The sequence below is a fragment of the Zootoca vivipara genome, chromosome 1, assembly GCF_965207765.1.
Source record: "Zootoca vivipara chromosome 1, rZooViv2.hap1.1, whole genome shotgun sequence".
NCBI lineage: Eukaryota > Metazoa > Chordata > Lepidosauria > Squamata > Lacertidae > Zootoca > Zootoca vivipara.
Genome location: NC_142582.1, coordinates 37,391,097 through 37,411,775, shown reverse-complemented (window position 1 = coordinate 37,411,775; position 20,679 = coordinate 37,391,097). Strand labels below are relative to the sequence as shown.

The 20,679-nt window shown below is 46.0% G+C and overlaps 1 protein-coding gene across 1 annotated transcript in view; it reads right to left on the bottom strand.

Moving 5' to 3' along the window:
* The window catches only part of LOC118083125 (von Willebrand factor D and EGF domain-containing protein-like), a 197,977-nt gene that overhangs the window by 84,877 nt on the left and 92,421 nt on the right, over positions 1–20,679 (bottom strand). Inside the window, exons 13-14 of the mRNA XM_088661848.1 lie at positions 10,391–10,527; positions 1,678–1,839 (exon numbers count right to left, since the gene is read on the bottom strand). Of these exons, the coding sequence (XP_088517974.1) occupies positions 1,678–1,839; positions 10,391–10,527 (299 nt within the window). The remainder of the gene's footprint in view (positions 1–1,677; positions 1,840–10,390; positions 10,528–20,679) is intronic.

Genomic DNA, 20,679 nt, shown 5'->3' with positions numbered 1-20,679 from the left:
ATAAACCCCATTCATTTGCTTGCTGTGCTTTGGTTAAAACAAAAATAAACATTGATCTCCTCCTCAAAAGTTAATAAGCTACTGCAAAAAAATAAAAAAATAAAATGTACATAAATCATCCAAACTATTCTGTTGTGCAATGGAGGAGCACGGGCAGATCAAAGTCTCCTATACAGCAGCAAGGGTAGAGTATTAGGCATCTTCTTGGCTGCCTGTCTAGAAAATTGTGAAACAAATATGTTGAGGTCTAGCAGTGATGAACTTTGGTAATAGGTCTATTTTGGGTGTGGGTGTGTGGGTGTGTGATGGGGCTCTCTTTAGAGTACAATATGTCTTATGTCTTACTTCACTTCATATTACTTTACTTTGCCCCACTTTAAAAGGTGGAATTGGCACTACTGCAGGAGCCGCATAATACCTGTTACACATTTGTAAGAACTCAATTGTTTAGTGTGGCAGCAGAAGCACTTTGGAACTCCTTGCCTATTGAGATGAATTGCACAGCGCCTGCTAAAAACATTCATACCCAGATGCTTAGAAAGTTGAGGTAACTATAATATGTTTTGGTATTTCAATGTTTTAAAGTATGATTGTGATTTCCCCCCCTTGATTTTATTGTTTTATCATTTGGTTAGACTGCTTTATGGTGAATCGAGTGGTGCATAAATTTTATGAAACAAGTAAGGAAATAAACAAATAAGGCAGCACTTCTACATTTGGGGACCTGAAAGTCCTGCCCTTGTGGCACCGTTGTCCACGGTGGTATCTGGCTGTTCACAATAGCAGTTCACAGCTAGCATCACAACAACCCTTTTAGCTAGGTTTTCTGTCTTAATTTCCAATTGGTGACATGTTCGCTCGTTTATTAGACTTTGTGTTTTTCTATTTGAATGACATGCTCTCTGCAACTGTGTGGTTAATACTTAGTGTGTTGTGCTTAATAACATCACTGAAGACCACCCCCCATGACACCAGAGGCTACACAGATCTCAGGGTCTGGAGTGTTCTTGACCGGGGTAGGTTCCAACCACTGAATCAGCAAGCTGAAATGCCTTCTCGGTGTGCCACATGCACACATGTCAATCCTGTGGGAAAGGATGGTAAGTTTGGCTTACATCCATGTGGCTGGGCCACACAAATATTACCACACCCGTGCAGAAGCAGCTCACAGAAAAGCCACTTGCGCACAGCTATAGTAAAATTGAAGATCCCCAAGTATTTGGCATCATTCTCTGCCATCTCTTTGAGTAGGGCTGCCCTGTACAACAATTTCAACATGGAGGATGTGAGCCAGAGAGGGCCCAACAGGCAGAAGTATGAAGCTGAAGTCATTTTGCACTTGTGACCTAATCAAGAATTTCAACCGTGTCTCTCGAAATGAAATGCAGATGATTAAGAATTGATTCACCCACTAGATCAGCTCAGGGTGATTACTAGGAACAGTGATTGTAATTTGCACCTTAAGACTACTTATTAAAATGCCCACAACGCCTGTAATTTCTGCTATTTCTTTGTTTTCTTATTTATTATGAGGCAATACTAAAGATCCCTTGCTCTCGTGTGCACTCCTATTCACAGTGATTAGCAGAAAGAAATCAGTAATCTCCCATTTTATCATCACACTGCTTGAGAAATGTCTTTTGAAATTGTTTTGCTAGTAGCACAAGAAATTCCTACTTTCACTTGCCATCTTGCATAAGGCTCAGCATCCATCATGAAACGAACAGCTCCAGCTCCTGTATTGTTCAGAGGTGGGATCTGACAGTCCACCGTTGTCAGATTCAGAAACGTTGCTTTGGTGCTTTCATGTTCTCTGGATACCCATTCACCATTGTGATACTGCAGGAAACAGAGCAGTAAGATGTACGTGACTTATTGAAGTCTACATGTACTTACTGTAGATTTCAAGTGATCTACATGGATATATAAAACTTTCTTTATGGAAGATTTTGATCAGATGTGCTGCTGTGGATTAACACAACAGACACAATAGAAACCCCAAGGAAAACAAAGGAATTCCATATGTTCAAATCTGATTGGTATAAGCACAATAGGACAGGGTGTATAGTCCAACAGATACAGTAGTACCTCAGTTTAAGTACACAATTGGTTCCGGAAATCTGTACTTAACCTGAAGCGTACTTAACCTGAAGCGAACTTTCCTATTGAAAGTAATGGAAAGTGGATTAATCCATTCCAGACGGGTCCACGGAGTACTTAAACTGAAAGTACTCAAACTGAGGCGTACTTAAACCGAGGTATGACTGTACTATAATGCTTCAGAGAATATACCAATTTTGCAAACTTTATTGCCAAGACCATATAACACCGGTCCTGAAAGACCTACATTGGCTCCCAGTACATTTCCAAGCACAATTCAAAGTGTTGGTGCTGACCTTTAAAGCCCTAAACGGCCTCAGCTCAGTACACCTGAAGGAGAGTCTCCACCCCCACTGAGGTCCAGCGCTGAGGGCCTTCTGGCGGTTCCCTCACTGCAAGATTATGGGGAACCAGGCAGAGGGCCCTCTCAGTAGTGGCACCCACCCTGTGAAACACCCTCCCACCAGATGTCAAGGAAATAAAAAACTATCCAAGTTTTAGAAGACATCTGAAGATAGCCCTGCTTAGGGAAGTTTTTAATGTTTGAAGTTTTATTCTGTTTTTAATGTTCTGCTGAAAGCCGCCCAGAGTGGCTGGGGAAACCCAGCTAGATGGGCGGGGTAGAATATTATTATTATTATTATTATTATTATTATTATTATTATTATTATTATTATTACCACCCCACCAGTTGATGAGCAATGATGAATCTCCTACTTGGTGTGACTGAACCGATCACGCTCCCCTAGATCTGTCTTTGCAAACACCCTGCTGATTGCACTATTCTGTCAGTGACTTTAGAAATGGTGCTCTTCAGAATTTAATGACAAAAGCTTCAAAACCTAAATGTACAATGTCAAATCTTCAAGGGGGGGTTGCATTTAAGGGGGGGCAGGAAAACAACTGTAATATTTGAAGTCTCAGGATTATATTTTCAGGTTTTTCCCTGAGGTCCTCATGGTATTGGGAACTGGATTTTAAAATGGGTGGATCAGACCTTCGCAGCTCAGTTATCTTGGCTGATGGCAGTATAATAATAATTAATAATAATAATAATAATAATATTTTTTAAAAAAACCACACCCATCTGGCTAGGTTTTCCCCAGCCACTCTGGGCAGCTCCCAACAGAATATTAAAAACACAATAAAACATCAAACATTAAAAACTTCCCTATGTCAAAACTGGAAATATTATTTCAATACCTGAATCCTATCTTCTGTGGCAAGTGCCATGCCCACATTCCCATAGCTGGAGCAACTTCATGTAACAACATTTGAAGGAATGTAATTTGTGGGACAAACTGATTGTGTCATCCTATCAGCAGTGTTCCTGACTGATGCTGAATTTGGTAGTATTCGTGCGATTCTGTATTTCAAATGCATGGGATCTAGACATGCCCTTCATGAAACTTATGCCTCATGACACAGTCTATTTGTACATAAATATTCTATGTGGATCTCTAGGATTGTAGGATACATCCTGCCACATAGAAGTCTACTTTCTACAAACAATTTCAGAAAGTTCTGTATCTTTCTGCTTCACTGGGAAAGACTTTTTGTAATTGTGAGGGACGAGGGATACAGGGAAGTCCCTCCCATCTTAAGTTCCAGCCCATCCCCAAGCGCGGGAGAGAGTAAGGAGAGCTCTGCCTCCAGCGGAGAGTCAGGAAGTGGTGTCCGAGGCTCAGGCAAGGTTGTGGAGCCCAGGCCGCAGGTGGGACAGGAAGTAGGACGCACAGGGGGGAGGCCAATTCCCCCAACTCCCGAATTGCGACGCAAACGTAGGGGGAAGAGGTTGGGTCTGCCAAAGCTGTGGTGCTGGAAGAAAACGCGCCAATCGCCATTCGGGAGTTCAGACACCTCACCTTAAGGATGCATTTTTACTGCTCTGAACACTGTAAATAATCAGCACTTAATAAAAACCTTAAAAGACCATGCTGGAGTCGTTACTCTAGAGTAGCCATACCAGGCCCTCTGACAGCAACTCCCGAATCTTTTTTTGGCTACTTTGGAGTGCAGCGATGAGCGCTCAAGAGGCTGAGCATTGGAGGCTGGAGGCCGAAGCAGCGAAGCAGGAGCTGCAGAACCTCACAGCGCACGCACAGCAGCAATTGCATGCCGCTCAGGAGGAAGCGCGAGGGGCGCAGGAGGAGCTGAACAAGCTGGTGGACCAGGTGAGGACAAAAGAGGAGACTGAGAAACAGCTAAGGGTGATGGTTTTGGACCTACAGAAGAAGTTGGAAGAGGAGAAAGCCGCTAGAGGTGGGGGGGTGCCCCAGCCGCAGCTAGTCCAAGTGAGAAGGGGACAGAGCCTAGTCACCAAGTTTAGCGGCGACCCTAGGGAGTACCTAGGATTCGAGACAGAAATAAATTATGCGCTGGAATTGCATGCAGCAGAATTCCCAGATGACGCGCACAGAGTCTCCTTTATCATAGAGCATTTGACGGGGGCCGCCCGAGAATGGGTAAGACCGCTCATCGCGCAAAAAAATCCTTGCATGAAGAACGCAAAATTATTTCTAGAAGCTTTAAAAATAATGTACGCTAGTGACAGTGAAATGGAGGCCACTAAAGAGGAGCTTCATAACTTAACACAAGGAAAATCGACAGTTAGGGACTACTGGGCGAGATTCACCATGCTGGTGCACAAACTGGGGTGGGATCTGCAAAGTGAGCCAGTGAAATCAGCCTTCTACATGGGTTTGCACGCAGACGTTAAGGATGAGCTGGCAAGAGGTCCCAAACCGCGAACTATGGATGAGTTAAGCAAAGCGGCGCTAGCGGTGGGGGTGAGACAGGAATCCAGATGGAATGACAAACAAGCGACGCGCGCAGCAAAACCTTGGTTCCCACGCTCCCAGGACAGACCACATCACCAAACCCCACCCCAGGGCCCGCCCCCACACCCGCCCAGGCCAAGCCCAGAGCCGGAACCGATGGAGATCGGAGGAGCGCGCGCGCGGGCTTTTCAAACCCCGGCGGCGCCAAGACGCAAGGAGGGAAGAGGCGGGAATTGCTTTCTCTGCAACTCCCCCAGGCATCGCGTCAGAGACTGCCCTCATCGCAGAGAGTGGCAAGGAAAGGCGGGAACGGTTGTACCTTCCCCAGCTGACGCAGCACCACAGCAGGGAAACGAGACAGCCTGGCTGCAGGAGACAAGGGGGAGCGGCCAGGCACAGTCAGCAGACAACAGCCCCCGCCCGCCCACCCGCACAGAGAGGAGCACAGCCAGCCCACCCCTCCCAGAGCAGGAGTGGTTCTAGAAGTCACGCTCACGCTCCCAAATGGCTATCCCCTGACAGTCCTCGCCTTAATTGACAGTGGTGCCTCAGCCAACTTCTTCTCGAGAAACTTTGCGGAAGAGCACCAGATCCAACTTCTGCAGCTGGATTTTCCCCTGCACGTGGCCACCATTGACGGCAGAGAGCTGCTGGGAGGGGCCATCACGCATCAAACCCCCCCCCATGAGAATGACGGTGGGAAGGCACTCAGAGACACTGGCTTTCAACGTCACAACCATCTCAGACCCCCCCATCGTCTTGGGCATGAGCTGGCTGACGCGCCACGACCCCTCCATAAGTTGGCACCAGAGATGCATCACTTTTGGATCGGACTTTTGTCTGGAACATTGCATGCAGCACCAACCAGGGGAGGGGCCTCCAATAGCCACGGTGGCCACCATGCACGTCAAGGGGGGTGAGGCAATACCCAAGCCGTACTGGGACCTGCAGGAGGTCTTCAGCGAAGCGGAGTCCGACCACCTACCCCCACACAGGCCTTTTGACTGCCAGATCAACCTGGTGCCAGGGGCAACTATACCCCCAGCCAAGCTGTACGCCATGTCAGATCAGGAACTGGAGGATCTGCGCACTTTCATCGACAAGAACCTCAAGCGGGGGTTCATCAGAGAAAGCAAGGCAGCAGGGGGCAGCCCGGTCTTCTGGGTGGACAAGAAAGACACGCAACAGCGCCGTCTGGTGGTGGATTTTAGACGGCTGAATTCGGTGACAGAGCCAATGGCTTTCCCCATGCCCAGAGTGGATGATCTCCTGACAGCGGCACGCAGGGGCAAGATCTTCACCAAGCTCGACCTAAGAGGGGCGTACAACTTGATTAGGATCCGGGAGGGTGATGAATGGAAAACCACGATGTTCACGCCTCTGGGCTCTTTTGAATATCTGGTGATGCCCTTCGGGTTGCAAGGGGGCTCAGCATGCTTCCAGGCCTTCATGCACCACGTCCTGGGGTCCCTCCTCTTCAAGAACTGCTTGGTCTTTCTGGATGACATCCTTATCTACTCCAATGACCCAGTGCAGCATGTGAAGGATGTCAGGGAGGTGTTGCAGCGCCTGAAGGACAACCACCTGTATGTGAAGCTGGAGAAGTGCAAGTTTCACACCAAAGAAGTGGACTTCCTAGGCTACAAGCTGTCAGACAAGGGGCTGGCGATGGACAAGGACAAGGTGCAGGCCATCCTGGACTGGCACAGCCCCAGGACGCGCAAAGCTGCCCAACGCCTACTAGGCTTCGCGAACTTCTACAGGAAGTTCATCAAGAACTTCTCTCGCGTCACGGCTCCTATCACCGACTGCCTGAGAGGCAAGCAGAAGTTCCGGTGGACACCAGAGGCGCAAGCAGCGTTCGAAAGCCTCAAGAGGGTATTCGCTTCAGACCAGCACCTGTTCCACGTGGTGCAGGATGCGCCCCTACGCCTGGAGACAGATGCTTCGGACAAGGCTCTGGGAGCGATTCTGTTGCAACTGGACGCCAACAGAGAGTGGAGACCCTGTGCCTTCTTCTCCAGGAAGCTGACCCAGCCGGAACGCAACTACACAGTGTTTGACAGGGAACTTCTCGCGATCCACGCTGCGTTCCAGCACTGGCGACACTTCCTGGTGGGCGCCAAGCACCCCATCCAGGTGTGTACAGACCACAAGAACCTGGAGTTCTGGAGAACTGCCAGAGTGCTCAACCAGCGGTAGATACGGTGGGCAGAGTTCTTCTCGAACTTCAACTTCTCCATCCACTACATCCCGGGAGAGCAGAATGTCAGGGCGGATGCCCTCTCCCGCAAGCCAGAGTACATGGAGGAGGAGTTGCCACCGGCACCCAGGCATATTTTCCCCCCATCAGCATGGTCCTGCGGAGCAACAGTGGTGAGCGTGGCAGAACTCACAGCACTGACAGCAGCTGATGAATTTGCCACCCGCATCTTCAGAGAACTGAGAGGGGGGGGAGCAGGCCAAAGACTTTGAGGAAAGGAGGGGTTTGCTTTTTTACAAGGGAGCCCTGTACCTGCCAACCAAACAGCTGAGAGGTAAGGCCCTCAAGCAGATGCACGACAACCCAACGGCGGGTCATTTTGGAAGGGACAAAACGACTCACCTAGTCATGAGACACTTCTGGTGGCCAGGGGTGCGGGAGGATGTTCGGGATTATGTAAGGGGATGTGACACCTGCCAGCGGGCAAAGGTGGTCAGAGCGCCACCAGCTGGTTTGCTGGAGCCCTTAGCCACACCGCACAGGCCGTGGGAAGTAGTGTCCATGGACTTCATCACAGACCTGCCGTCGTCCAGGGGCAAGACCGCAGTGTTGGTGGTGGTGGACCTCATGTCCAAAATGTGCCATTTTATACCGTGTGCCAGGGCGGTCTCGGCAGAAGAGACGGCCAAACTGTTTGTTGACCACGTATTCAGACTGCATGGATTGCCTTTAAGGGTTATTTCGGATCGTGGCCGCCAATTTGTTTCCAGGTTCTGGCGGCGGCTCATGAACCTCCTGCAGGTGGAGGTCAGCTTGTCGATGGCTAGGCACCCGCAAACCAACGGACAGGCGGAGCGGGTCAACGCCATTCTGCAGCAGTACCTGAGATGTTACGTCAGCCAGAGGCAAACGGACTGGGTGGATCGCCTGCCACTGGCAGAATTTGCCTACAACAATGCGGTGCACGTCTCCACAGGGGTGTCGCCCTTTAAGGCCAACTACGGGCGCGACCTCAGATCTTTCCCGGAGAGGGAGGGGGAGGAGGAGGAAGAGGGCCCACAGGCAGAGGATTGGGCAGAGGACCTGGAGACGGTGCACCAGCAGCTCAGAGAACACTTGGAGAGGGCCAAGGAAGCGTACAAGAAGGGGGCAGATCGCCACAGGCGACCGGGAGAGGTCATCAGGGTGGGGGACAAGGTTTGGTTATCCTCGGAAGGTCTTCCCACCAGGGGGCGATGCAAGAAGTTAGCACCCAGGAGGCTGGGCCCCTTCACGGTCACGCAACAGGTCAACCCGGTAGCCTTCAGGCTAGCACTGCCGGAGGACATGAGAGTGCACCCAGTGTTTCATAGATCGCTGCTGTCGCCGTACAGGGAAAGTACCAGGTTCAGGGACAGCGATCAGCCTCCAGAAGGAGGGGGGGAGACGGGAGACGCCCGACAGCTCAATGAGGCAACTGAGATTTTAGACTCAAGGAGAGGGGTGAGAGGACTGGAGTACCTGATAGCATGGGAGGACACTCCGCCGTCCCACAATGAGTGGATACCGGCCACAGAAGTACCTGAGGAATTTTTAGTGGAAGAGTTCCACGCCCTGTTCCCCCACAGGCCCAAGCCCTGGCACATGGAAAGGGAGGGAGAGGGGGAGGGGCAGGAGGAAGGGATAGCAGGCAGCAGCTCTCCATGGAGATGGGAAGCGGAATTTGAGGACACGGAAGAAGAGGTGTGGGTTTCACCGAGGTCAACGACGTCAGAGGCAGGAGAGGACTGGCAGAACATTTTTACTCCCACCAGCTCTGACGCCACTGACTTCTTGGGATTCCCGTCTTCTCAGGGGGAAGGAGAAAGATCGCAGGATTGGGGGGAAATTTTTACACCCACAGGCTCGGATGCCACAGACTTCTTGGGGTTTCACTCGTCCCCAGCAAGCGGAGAGCCACTAGGAAGGGGGGGAGAGGAGCCTGGGAGGGGGATGGATGTGAGGGACGAGGGATACAGGGAAGTCCCTCCCATCTTAAGTTCCAGCCCATCCCCAAGCGCGGGAGAGAGTAAGGAGAGCTCTGCCTCCAGCGGAGAGTCAGGAAGTGGTGTCCGAGGCTCAGGCAAGGTTGTGGAGCCCAGGCCGCAGGTGGGACAGGAAGTAGGACGCACAGGGGGGAGGCCAATTCCCCCAACTCCCGAATTGCGACGCAAACGTAGGGGGAAGAGGTTGGGTCTGCCAAAGCTGTGGTGCTGGAAGAAAACGCGCCAATCGCCATTCGGGAGTTCAGACACCTCACCTTAAGGATGCATTTTTACTGCTCTGAACACTGTAAATAATCAGCACTTAATAAAAACCTTAAAAGACCATGCTGGAGTCGTTACTCTAGAGTAGCCATACCAGGCCCTCTGACAGTAATGAATCCAATTTTGAAACGCTCTGATGGAGATCCTCTCTCATCCAAATACTTCTTAACCATACATTCCTTTATATGCAGCCTTATAACGCTATCATATTACACGATTAAGATGTAGAATAATAATCTTAATAGTCCACCATTCAGTTGTAGACTACAGCTGTGTATCTGGAAGCTCGGATAGTTAGCTATGATACTTAAAATTCAACTGCATTTAGAAATACAACCAAGCGTATAGATTCCAGATGCACCAAATTGAGAAATAATAATACTGTGATTTCAAGCATCAGTGAACTAGGGTAAAACTGGGATAAAAGCTCACAGAGAAATGGAAGAGATTGCTTGGTTTTCATTCACTTACGGACCAATCTTGAGGTGATGTGACACCAATTGTATAAAATGTACATGCCAGAAAGAAAACTTATCACTTCCAGTCCCAATAATAACAGGCAATATACACATATAAATAGACTAAGAGAATCAAACCACTAGATGTAGGCCAGTAAACAAGAAATAGGACCAGCTGAGATGTTCATGTTATCTCGCCAGCTCCACAGTATTAGTGTCATGCTGACTTAGACTCAGGCTGCTTCAGACATGGGGTTTGTTGCATGCATTTTATTGATGATATTTGTAGTACTTCTGCCCTGACGTCTAATATTCCTTTCACACTGCAGTATAGCATTATAGAACTGTGGGAAAAAGCCAGTGGTAAGCTTGTGCATGCATATGTGGGTTTATTTTCGGAAATGTACTATGGACATGCTACTATCTCTCAATGAGATGTTTTTTGCCACTGAATACTGTGGCAAACATTGCTGTCTGTGCTCAATAAATTATAGACCCAGAGAATACGTAAAGGTTCCTGACAAAATAGCCCTTTTCACCTATCTGTGTTCCCATATTGCTTACAGTCAACTGGGTGACCTCACAATGAAGATCAGAAGAATCTCTGAAGTTGTGTCCAAACACGTGGATTCTGCTACAGTCGGACGTCCGGATGTCACAGAAACCCCCATTCATTAGATCTGTGATCTCCACTGGATGCTCTATAAGGGAAACAAACATGTAGCAGTGGGACTATGGTACATGAGCATGCACATAAATTTTTGTATTGTTTTTATTACTTCTCTTTAGCTTTACCTGCAGGCACATGTCCTTTGGAATCCCACTCTGGGCTTTCATATGTCACCAAGCTGATGTTCTAAATACAGGAACTTTTGAGTTAAGGCAGGGAGCATTAAGGAATGAGGAAGCCTATATAGGAATGGCTGGGTGGGCTTTACTTGTTTACACACATACACACACACACACACACACACACACACACACACACACACACACAGGAACTGCAACCACTTATCTGTCACCCTGTCACAAAATTGCTCCATGCTGCAGCTATTGCTTTTAAACTCCATACACTCATCCTAGATAGCTGACGCTGAAGGCTGATCAGGGATTTCTGAAAACACCCTTAATCCAACATAATATTTGGTAATCTCATATATGTGGCACTTGAAGTGATCCCATAAGTGTGTATGTGTTGGGATAATATGTCAAGAAAGGGTGTTCCTCTGAGGACTTGGATCTGAGCAGGATCAAAGATTCCTGTTGAATGTTGCTCAAGGGGATGTTCATCGGAGGCTTTTTGATAAGCCATCCATTGATTGTCGTTTTGACGGTTCAAGAATTACGGTACTACAGATCATTCTTATAATAGCAAAAGCCATAGGATATGTGACAATTCCCCCAAGCAATATTATTCCATTCAGTGTGCAGACTACATTAGTCATACTGGTTCTGCAGCTTCAACAGTCTGCAGTAGGGACAGAGGTAGCATTTTAAAGCAGACCAGCCTAATTCACCAATCCAGGAGTCATACGTGAATGTGGGTGCTCTCAGCTGGATTTTGTAATGCAGTTTCAGTTCAAACAATGTGCATAAGATTGCACATTTTTACTGAAAAAATGTGAACAAATACGGATATTTCAGAGGAGAATGCATTAAAAAGCACACAAAATGTTCTTTTAGGGGAAGAATGTGTATACTGTAAAATGCATATCATGAGAGAGGTAAGAGGGGGCTGAACTTCTACCTGTCCATTCCTCCTTATTGACCTTGAAGCCCATGAGTATTTTCAAAACCAAGAACAAGAGAGAAACACCAGCTGTGGGTTATTGCTGCCTTCCTGCTCTTTTGCTCTGTTGCTCTTATGCAAAGGGAGTGTTTGTAAAAACAAACAAACAAACAAACGAATGAATGAATGTGTCTTTGAGCATCTCTAAATGTCTACTCAGAAGTAAATCTGATGGAGTTCAGTGGGGCTTACTGCCAGCTAGTGATGGAGAAGAAATTTGGCTTGGAGCAGATTTAAAATGAATGTGCATTTTCCAATACAATATTCAAACCGAAACACAGTAATCCTCAGTAATCCGCACTTGTCAGAATTTTGCAATGCAATTTTTCAACCAAACAATGTTTCGAAAAAATGCATGTATTAGGGGACAGTTTTCATTAAAAAAAATAAGATACTGGTGAAAATTAACATACAAACATTAATTGTATAAGGGAAATCTGCTTGGAAAGGTAGTACTAAATCAAAACATCATATGAAAATTAGGAGAAATTCACACAAAAAATGCTTATGAAAAATGAGTTGAAAAATGAGAAACTGAGAAAACCAACATTGGCAGATCCTTCCATCCATATTCCCAGGAAAGTTGATCTAGGATTGATGCCTTAAATATTTAATAGTACTCCTGTTGCAAGTACTAGCTGCTTCCTAGATATCCTCTCATTCCCTCTTGTAAGCCCACCTGACTGGCTAGTCATCTTAATGAAGGAGTAAGAATTCCCCACATGGGACAAACAGATCCAAGAAGCAACATGAATGTGCTCTACCACTGCAAAGCACTTCTTTTGTTTCCCTTGTTTTCTGCTATTGTTTTTTAAGAGCCATCAGTAGTATTAACAGCATCATTAAACAACAATATTGTATTTACAAAGAGCCAGTTTCCTGCTTATCAGCATTCATCAGCTAGTTCAGTAGTCGTGTAATACACAACACTATTAGGAAGGCAGGATGAGCAGTTTTGATAAATGATGGGTAGCGCATAAAAATAAAGGCTTCATTATGTTTTTCATGAGCTTTTAATAGCACTGCCTACTATTCCCTGTAGAATTTCCAAGTTTTTGGAATTTACAAATCACAGTCAGCCACAGCTTTTAGTGTTAGGTCCCACTGAGTTATTTCTGCAAAGCATGATGAACTACTATTGGCTGGTTGCAAACATTACCTTCCTAGACAATGTGTTTGAGTGGGTGGTAGCTGTTCCCCTGCTGATGCTGTTGAACCTTTCAGCAGTTTTTAATACTTAAATAGGTTGTCTGGGTTAGGCTTTGGAAGTATTGCATTACATTGGTTCTGCTCTCACCTGGGTAGTCAATTCCAGAAGCTGGTGCTTAAAAAGGCACAATTTTTTAAAATCAACATTAAAATCTCATGGTTAACACTCCATGGCAGTTATACCACCCTGCTTCCCGTATACGTTCTGTTTAAATGAATTGTCTTCAGAAGCATACGTGGAAACCCTGGACCCCCCTTGGTGTTTATGATATATGATTTGTCAATGCTCTGTTTCATCTTCCATGCTAGCTAACATCTACACAAAGCTGCTAGAGGAAGTTGAGACGAAAGTCCCTCTCACTTTCCGTCTTATAACTCTGACCTCTCAATTATTAAAAGCACTAGCAGGGATTTCTGAGGTAAATCAAACCTCCCACTTATCCCTCTAGCCTTTCTTTAAACCCTCTAGCACTTGTGGGTTTTAAAAATAAAAGAGAGTCCTCTTCCAGCCTAAACGTGGCCAGGTACCTATATAGACTCGGGGCTATAAGTAAGACTGTTCCTATATGTACTCAGATAAGGGTTTTTACTTCACTAGAAACTCCCTTACTGTAAAGCTAGCCTCCTTCCTGAGGTAACTTTATTACCATCCAGAACCTGTCTCCTCCTTTAGCCCCCCCCCCCTTTCTTGGTGCACTCTCAGCCACAAACTAACCTCTCCTCTAAAAGGCAGTTTTGACAGTTTAAAAGAGTTCCCCACCAAACTGGGTTCCTGGATACCTTAGCTGGAAAATGAAATAGACGATTACTGGTATGACACTTTAAAGATGGTTATTTATTGGCTTGAATCTTAATGGTTGCTTTCTGGTAACATTGGTACAAACTTAATTTCACAGGTAACGTTCTTGGTAATCAAATAAACAGAATACCTATCATCTACTACATCTACTCTAAATCTACCTTCCCCAAAACCACCCAAGCTCCCACACAGAAAACCCTCAACCGCCAACTGACATAACTGTTCCCCTTTCCATTTAAATCTCATGCAGGCCACACCTCCCATGGAATGTTGCTGTCAGTTAACCAGGAGTCTGGGTTAACCCTTCAATAGGTCGGTTGCGAAACAAAAACATAACATAACAGTTTCAAATCCACCACAGAAGTCAACTAGGGATGTGGGCTGAGGTGTGATTGGTATGCAGATGGCAGCCGACTCCACACTTCCTTTTCATCTGATCAAGGAAAAACAGTGGGCATTCTAAACCAGTGGACTGGATGAAGGTCAATAAGCTAAGATGTAGCACAGACAATGCAAAAACACTGTTGGGGGGATGTTCTTTGACAGGAAATGGTCCTAGATTTAGCATTGTCAGTTGAAACTGAGGTCTAAGTGACTTAGATCACTTTCAAGCAGCTCAGGTTGGTCAATCAAATACACCCATACCTTGACAGAAATAGCCTTGTGATAGTTATCCATGTTCTGGTGCCTTCCGACATTAATTATTTCAATGACCTATGAACCCTGTCCAGAAACTTCAGCTGCTGGTCCAAAATATAACAACTAAATTATTAATAGGGGCCAACGCTATGTTGGCTTCCAATTCGTTTCCAGGCTAAACTCAAAAGGTTGGCCATACCTTTAAAGCCCTAAATGAGTTGTGACTATTTTGCCTGAAAGTTGCTTTCTGCCACATTGCTTTCTGCACCTAATGAAATGAGAAAGGTGGTGATCAGGGAAAGGGACATTTCAGTGACCCTTAAATAATGCCCTCCCTGGAAAAGATTCTCATAGCATCTTGATTAATGCCTTAAGGTGCCAGACAAACACATTTTTATTCTTTCAGGCCTTTTAATTTATAAAAACTGCATTGCAGCAGCATCATGGTTTGTGTTGCTGTGTACAGGTTTGCTGGGGCCTGGGGTATCAGGTTTGTATTTATTCCACCTTACATCAGAGACCCCTCTTTTTGTGCTGACACTGTTTTTATGTTACTGTGTTTTCAGCAGCAGAGCATATGCTCCTGACCCCTGGGTTGGGTGTGCAGGGTGTGCCCTGAGGGTGGTGGGGCACAGAGGGAGCCTGCTGCGCCCGCAAGAATGCTACCTCGGCAACATCCTCACATGGTGTTGCCCAGCCAAGGAGAGGGGCGACCCCTCCCCCAGGTCCTCCACGCTACATCCCTGTGTGCTTGTACTGGGTTTCATGTGCTTTTATATTTGTATTGTTTATATTTCTACTGCCTATGTCATAAGATATTTATATATGTATGCATATACTGTATATTCCTGCGTATAAGACTATTTTTTAACCCAGGAAAATCTTCTCAAAAGTCGGGGGTCGTCTTATACGCCGGGTCTTATACGGCGAGTATATCCCAAACTCTATATTTTAACTGGAAAAGTTGGGGGTCGTCTTATACGCCGAAATTGGTACATTATATATATATATATATATATATATATATATATATATATATATATATATATATATATATATATATGTGGAAAGGACCTAACAGAAGCAGAAGACATCAAGAAGAGGTGGCAAGAATGCACAGAGGAATTATACCAGAAATATATGGAGGTCTCTTACACTCCAGGTACTGTGGTCGCTGACCTTGAGCCAGACATCCTGGAGAGTGATGTCAAATGGGTCTTAGAAAGCACTGCAAATAACAAGGCCAGTGGAAGTGATGATATTCCAGCTGGACTATTTAAAATTTTAAAAGATGGTGCTGTTAAGGTGCTACACTCAATCTGCCAGCAAGTTTGGAAAACTCAGCAGTGGCCAGAGGATTGAAGATCAGTCTACATCCCAATCCCAAAGAAGGTAGTGCCAAAGAATGCTCCAACTACCGCACAATTGCACTCATTTCACACACTAGCAAGGTTATGTTTAAAATTCTACAAGGTAGGCTTAGGCAGTATGACCAAGAACTCCCAGAAGTGCAAGCTGGATTTCGAAGGGGCAGAGACCAAATTGCAAACATGTGCTGGATTATGGAGAAAGCTAGAGACTTCCAGGAAAACATCTGCTTCATTGACTACGCAAAAGCATTTGACTGTGTCGACCACAGCAAACTATGGCAAGTTCTTAAAGAAATGGGAGTGCCTGGTCACCTCATCTGTCTCCTGAGAAATCTCTATGTGGGACAAGAAGCTACAGTTAGAACTGGACATGGAATAACTTATTGGTTCAAAATTGGGAAAGCTATACAACAAGGCTGTATATTGTCTCCCTGCTTATTTAACTTATATGCAGAATTCATCATGCGAAAGGCTGGACTGGATGAATCCCAAGCCAGAATTAAGATTGCTGGAAGAAATATCAACAATCTCAGATATGCTGATGACATAATCTTGATGGCAGAAAGTGAGGAGGAATTAAAGAAACTTTTAAAGAGGGTGAAAGAGGAGAGCGCAAAATATGGTCTGAAGCTCAACATTAAAAAAAAAAAAACTAAGATCATGGCCACTGGTCCCATCACCTCCTGGCAAATAGAAGGGGTAGAAATGGAGGCAGTGAGAGATTTTACCTTCTTGGGTTCTATGATCACTGCAGATGGTGACAGCAGTCACGAAATTAAAAGACGCTTGCTTCTTGGGAGAAAAGCAATGACAAACCTAGACAGCATCTTAAAAAGCAGAGACATCGCCTTGCCGACAAAGGTCTGTATAGTTAAAGCTATGGTTTTCCCAGTAGTGATGTATGGAAGTGAGAGCTGTACCATAAAGAAGGCTGATCGCCGAAGAATTGATGCTTTTGAATTATGGTTCTGGAGGAGACTCTTGAGAGTCCCATGGACTGCAAGAAGATCAAACCTATCCATTCTGAAGGAAATCAGTCCTGAGTGCTCACTGGAAGGACAGATCCTGAAGCTGAGGCTCCAATACTTTGGCCACCTCATGAGAAGAGAAGACTCCCTGGAAAAGACCCTAATGTTGGGAAAGATTGAGGGCACTAGGAGAAGGGGACAACAGAGGATGAGATGGTTGGACAGTGTTCTCGAAGCTACCAACATGAGTCTGAGCAAACTGCGGGAGGCAGTGGAAGACAGGAGGGCCTGGCGTGCTATGGTCCATGGGGTCATGAAGAGTCGGACACGACTAAACAACTAAATAACAATGCATATGTTTTTCAGTAGGCCATACAAATACGTAAAACATTCCAGATATCAATGCTGGAGCAACAAATCTATTCTACCAGTACTGTGGTGCACATGGAAGGCATCCTGCAGTAATAAGTACAGACTGAGTACGTACCAACAGCATAGCTGCCAAGTTTTCCCTTTTCTCGCGAGGAAGCCTATTCAGCATAAGGGAAAATCCCTGTAAAAAAGGGATAACTTGGCAGCTATGCAACAGGTGTTTCCAACTTAAATTGGAACCTGGTGGATTTCTGCACTCTGGTCAAAAGTGATGAATGCAGACAACTTGGTATCGGCTGAATGCTAAAATGCAGCCTTCACACTCTCTGCTCCAATGGTTTCTTCAGAAAGCAGAAAAGCATGTTCTAGTGGGATGTGACCCTGCTACATTTTGGAGTCTATAAAGCCTTTTCTAACAAATTAGGGGAGCATATTTAGCCTGTGAGTGCACTGCAGAACTGGAGCTTCAATAAAACATTTTCTATTTCCTGTGACAGTAGGGTTTGCTTAAGAGTTCTTGCAATTGCTCTGGTAGCCTGTAGAGACTGGTTGGGGTCAACAGTGTAAGAGTGATGCCTGCTTGTATAATGAACCCTCATGCCAGTTGGATCCTTCTGAAACCTGTGCTTTGCTGCCTTCACGGTCTCAGGGATGTTGCCCTCAGTAATGACCTTCTCCCATTATTCTAGGGAATATGATTGTTTTCAAGCACAGGCATTGCCGTATGTGAGGTCCACTGTAATGCACCAGGTCCCTACTTTTCATCCCCAGGCATGTTTTCAACATGTATTGAAATGGTCATAATGTACAATTAATTGAGAATTGTCATTGTTAGTGTAGTGGAAAGCAGAGCTGTACAGAACACCCCATCCCATGCCCGTTTGGAACAGGTTCTGCTGATAAGCATTGTTTTACAAAACCCATTGTTTTAAAAAATCGTTCTGACATTTGGACTCCACCTACAACCTGTTTCCTCTATTCCATGGGTGAGGAGGTTCAGGCCCAGGTGCCAAATGCAACCCTTAGAACTCTGCAGGTCAACAGGTCATGCTTTGCACCTTCCTAGAGTGTTTGCAATGTGTCCTTGCTCTGTCATAATACCTCTCAGTTTTCCAGATGGAGAAGTGAGTGGATGGATGGATGTGTATAAACTGACTTTTGCATGCATAGTCAAGTTCTCCCTTTTTTAAAAAAGGGAAATTCCCTTATGCTGAATAGGCTTCCTCACGAGAAAAGGGAAAACTTGACAGCTATGTGCATGGGTGGAATGTACTCTACTGTAAAAAAAGGGGGAAAAGGTATGAATCACACCCATTGCTCCACCCATCTTTGTCTCTATTCCACCCACCACTGGCATGTGGACTCTGGAAGGTTGACTGTGAGAGAATGCAGCCCCCACCCATGTCCCAGATGTTCATCTGAATCCTATTCTTCTGCTCATGGACCAGAGGTATCTGCATAATTACAACTACGTACCTGAGAAATAAGATTAATGAACTATAAACTATAGATGCTTAGGATGGTAAGGAGGAGAGAGCTCCAGCTGTGCATAAGAAGGATTGTCACTAATCTAGCTTCCTTCCCATGCATACTCTGTGTGCCTACCAACTTTCCCTCACCCACACAATTTTTAAGGAGATGTGAACCTCCATTCCATGCTTCTGACCGCCCTATAGGTGTCTTTTAAAGACTGCACCAACAGGAAAGGAAAATTAGCTATTGCTGGACTTGTAGTGTAATGTACTGTAAGCAAACCTGACATACTATTGAAGTTAATGTTCTAATTGCTACATTACAGAGTGGGCAGGGAGTACTGAACTCTGTGGTTTCAGGTCATACTACCCAGTTTTACCAGGAACAGTGCTTGACCTTAAGTGTGTTGATGGCATTTCCCCCCCTTAAATGTGGATAGATAAATTTGAGGTCCCTCAACTTTCACGTCATCTTTAATGAAACGGTGCAGAAATTTTGTTGACACATTAATGTGTATAATCACATTAAAAGGACAAATAGCAATTAAACTGTGCGAAAAGAAAAGAAAAAGAATGTGGAAAAGGGAATGCCTTGCTTGCTGCTTATTATGAACAGTCCCCGTAGCAGCAGAGACGGCAGCTCAGGAATACTATTAGGAATATTTAAAATGGAGAGAGTGCCTACGAAGCAAGGGGTGGGGAATCTAGGGTTTACTAGATGCTTCTGTGTTGTTGTTGTTTAGTCGTTTAGTCGTGTCCGACTCTTCGTGACCCCATGGACCATAGTACGCCAGGCACTCCTGTCTTCCACTGTCTCCCACAGTTTGGTCAAACTCATGTTCATAGCTTCGAGAACACTGTCCAACCATCTCGTCCTCTGTCGTCGCCTTCTCCTAGTGCCCTCAATCTTTCCCAACATCAGGGTCTTTTCCAAGGATTCTTCTCTTCTCATGAGGTGGTCAAAGTATTGGAGCCTCAGCTTCACGATCTGTCCTTCCAGTGAGCGTATTACAACTCCCATAATCCCATGATGGGTCTGATGGTGTCTGACAGCATTTGGAGGGCTCTAGGTTTCCCATTCCAGCTATTTACATCACAGAGTCCTGCTTCCATTCCCCTCCCACTGTGGAATGGATGTACTCACCCACTGCAACTGGCTATTTAAAGGGATGGAAGGCCTCCCTTATCCTTGGCCAGTCTCTGCCTCCATTATCCTTGGCCAGTCTCTGTTATGTCCTACAAGGATCATTCCTCACATACCAGATGTGTGGATTTGATTCAGCCTTTGTATTCACGTGGTGCTTTACTTCCTAAGAGCTCAAAGCAGTTTATATCTCAGCAGTCCTTATTCTAACAATGCAATATATGACAGAATGATCACAGTACATATTTCAGAAGTGGTTTGGGGTCAGTTCAGCAAACAAACAAGCAAGCAAGCAACCCAGCCAAGATTCTCTGCTAGAAAAAGCAAAAGGAGACTGTGATGGAAGGAAAAACAGAATATACTGCCCTGCTGAATCAGCTGGTTCCTCTGGGACAGACGAATGACAGTGGCTGGTTTCTCCTTTAGTGTCTGCACTTCCAGCAGCTGTCACAAGGTTTATTTCATCCCCCCCCCCCAAGCCTTTTGGACTCCTGGACTCTGCATTCTAATCCCACAATCACTTACTGGGGCAATGGCAAATCTCTAGGAGTTTCACTTGGCTTTTGGCCTGGTATACTTAGCATGGCTGTGATAGTTGGGGCTGCTGGGAGTTGCAGTCCTAAATACCCAGAAGGCACCAGGCTAGCAAAGGCTGTTTCAATATCCACTCCAGGTTCGTTGGAGCTGGGTAGACTGTAAGGCCAGAATTACAAGGGGCTTTCTAACTTTCCCGGGATGCGGGTGGCCCTGTGGTCTAAACCACAGAGCCTAGGGCTTGCTGATCAGAAGGTCAGCAGTTCGAATCCCCACAATGGAGTGAGCTCCCATTGTTCGGTCCATGCTCCCGCCCACCTAGCAGTTTGAAAGCACATCAAGTGCAAGTAGATAAATAGGTACCACTCTGGCGGGAAGGTAAACGGTGTTTCCATGTGCTGCTCTGGTTCGCCAGAAGCGGCTTAGTCATGCTGGCGACATGACCTGGAAGTTGTCTGAGGACAAACCCCGGCTCCCTCGGAATATGGAGCAAGATGAGCGTGCAACTCCAGAGTCATTGGCGACTGGACCTAATGGTCAGGGGTACCTTTACCTTT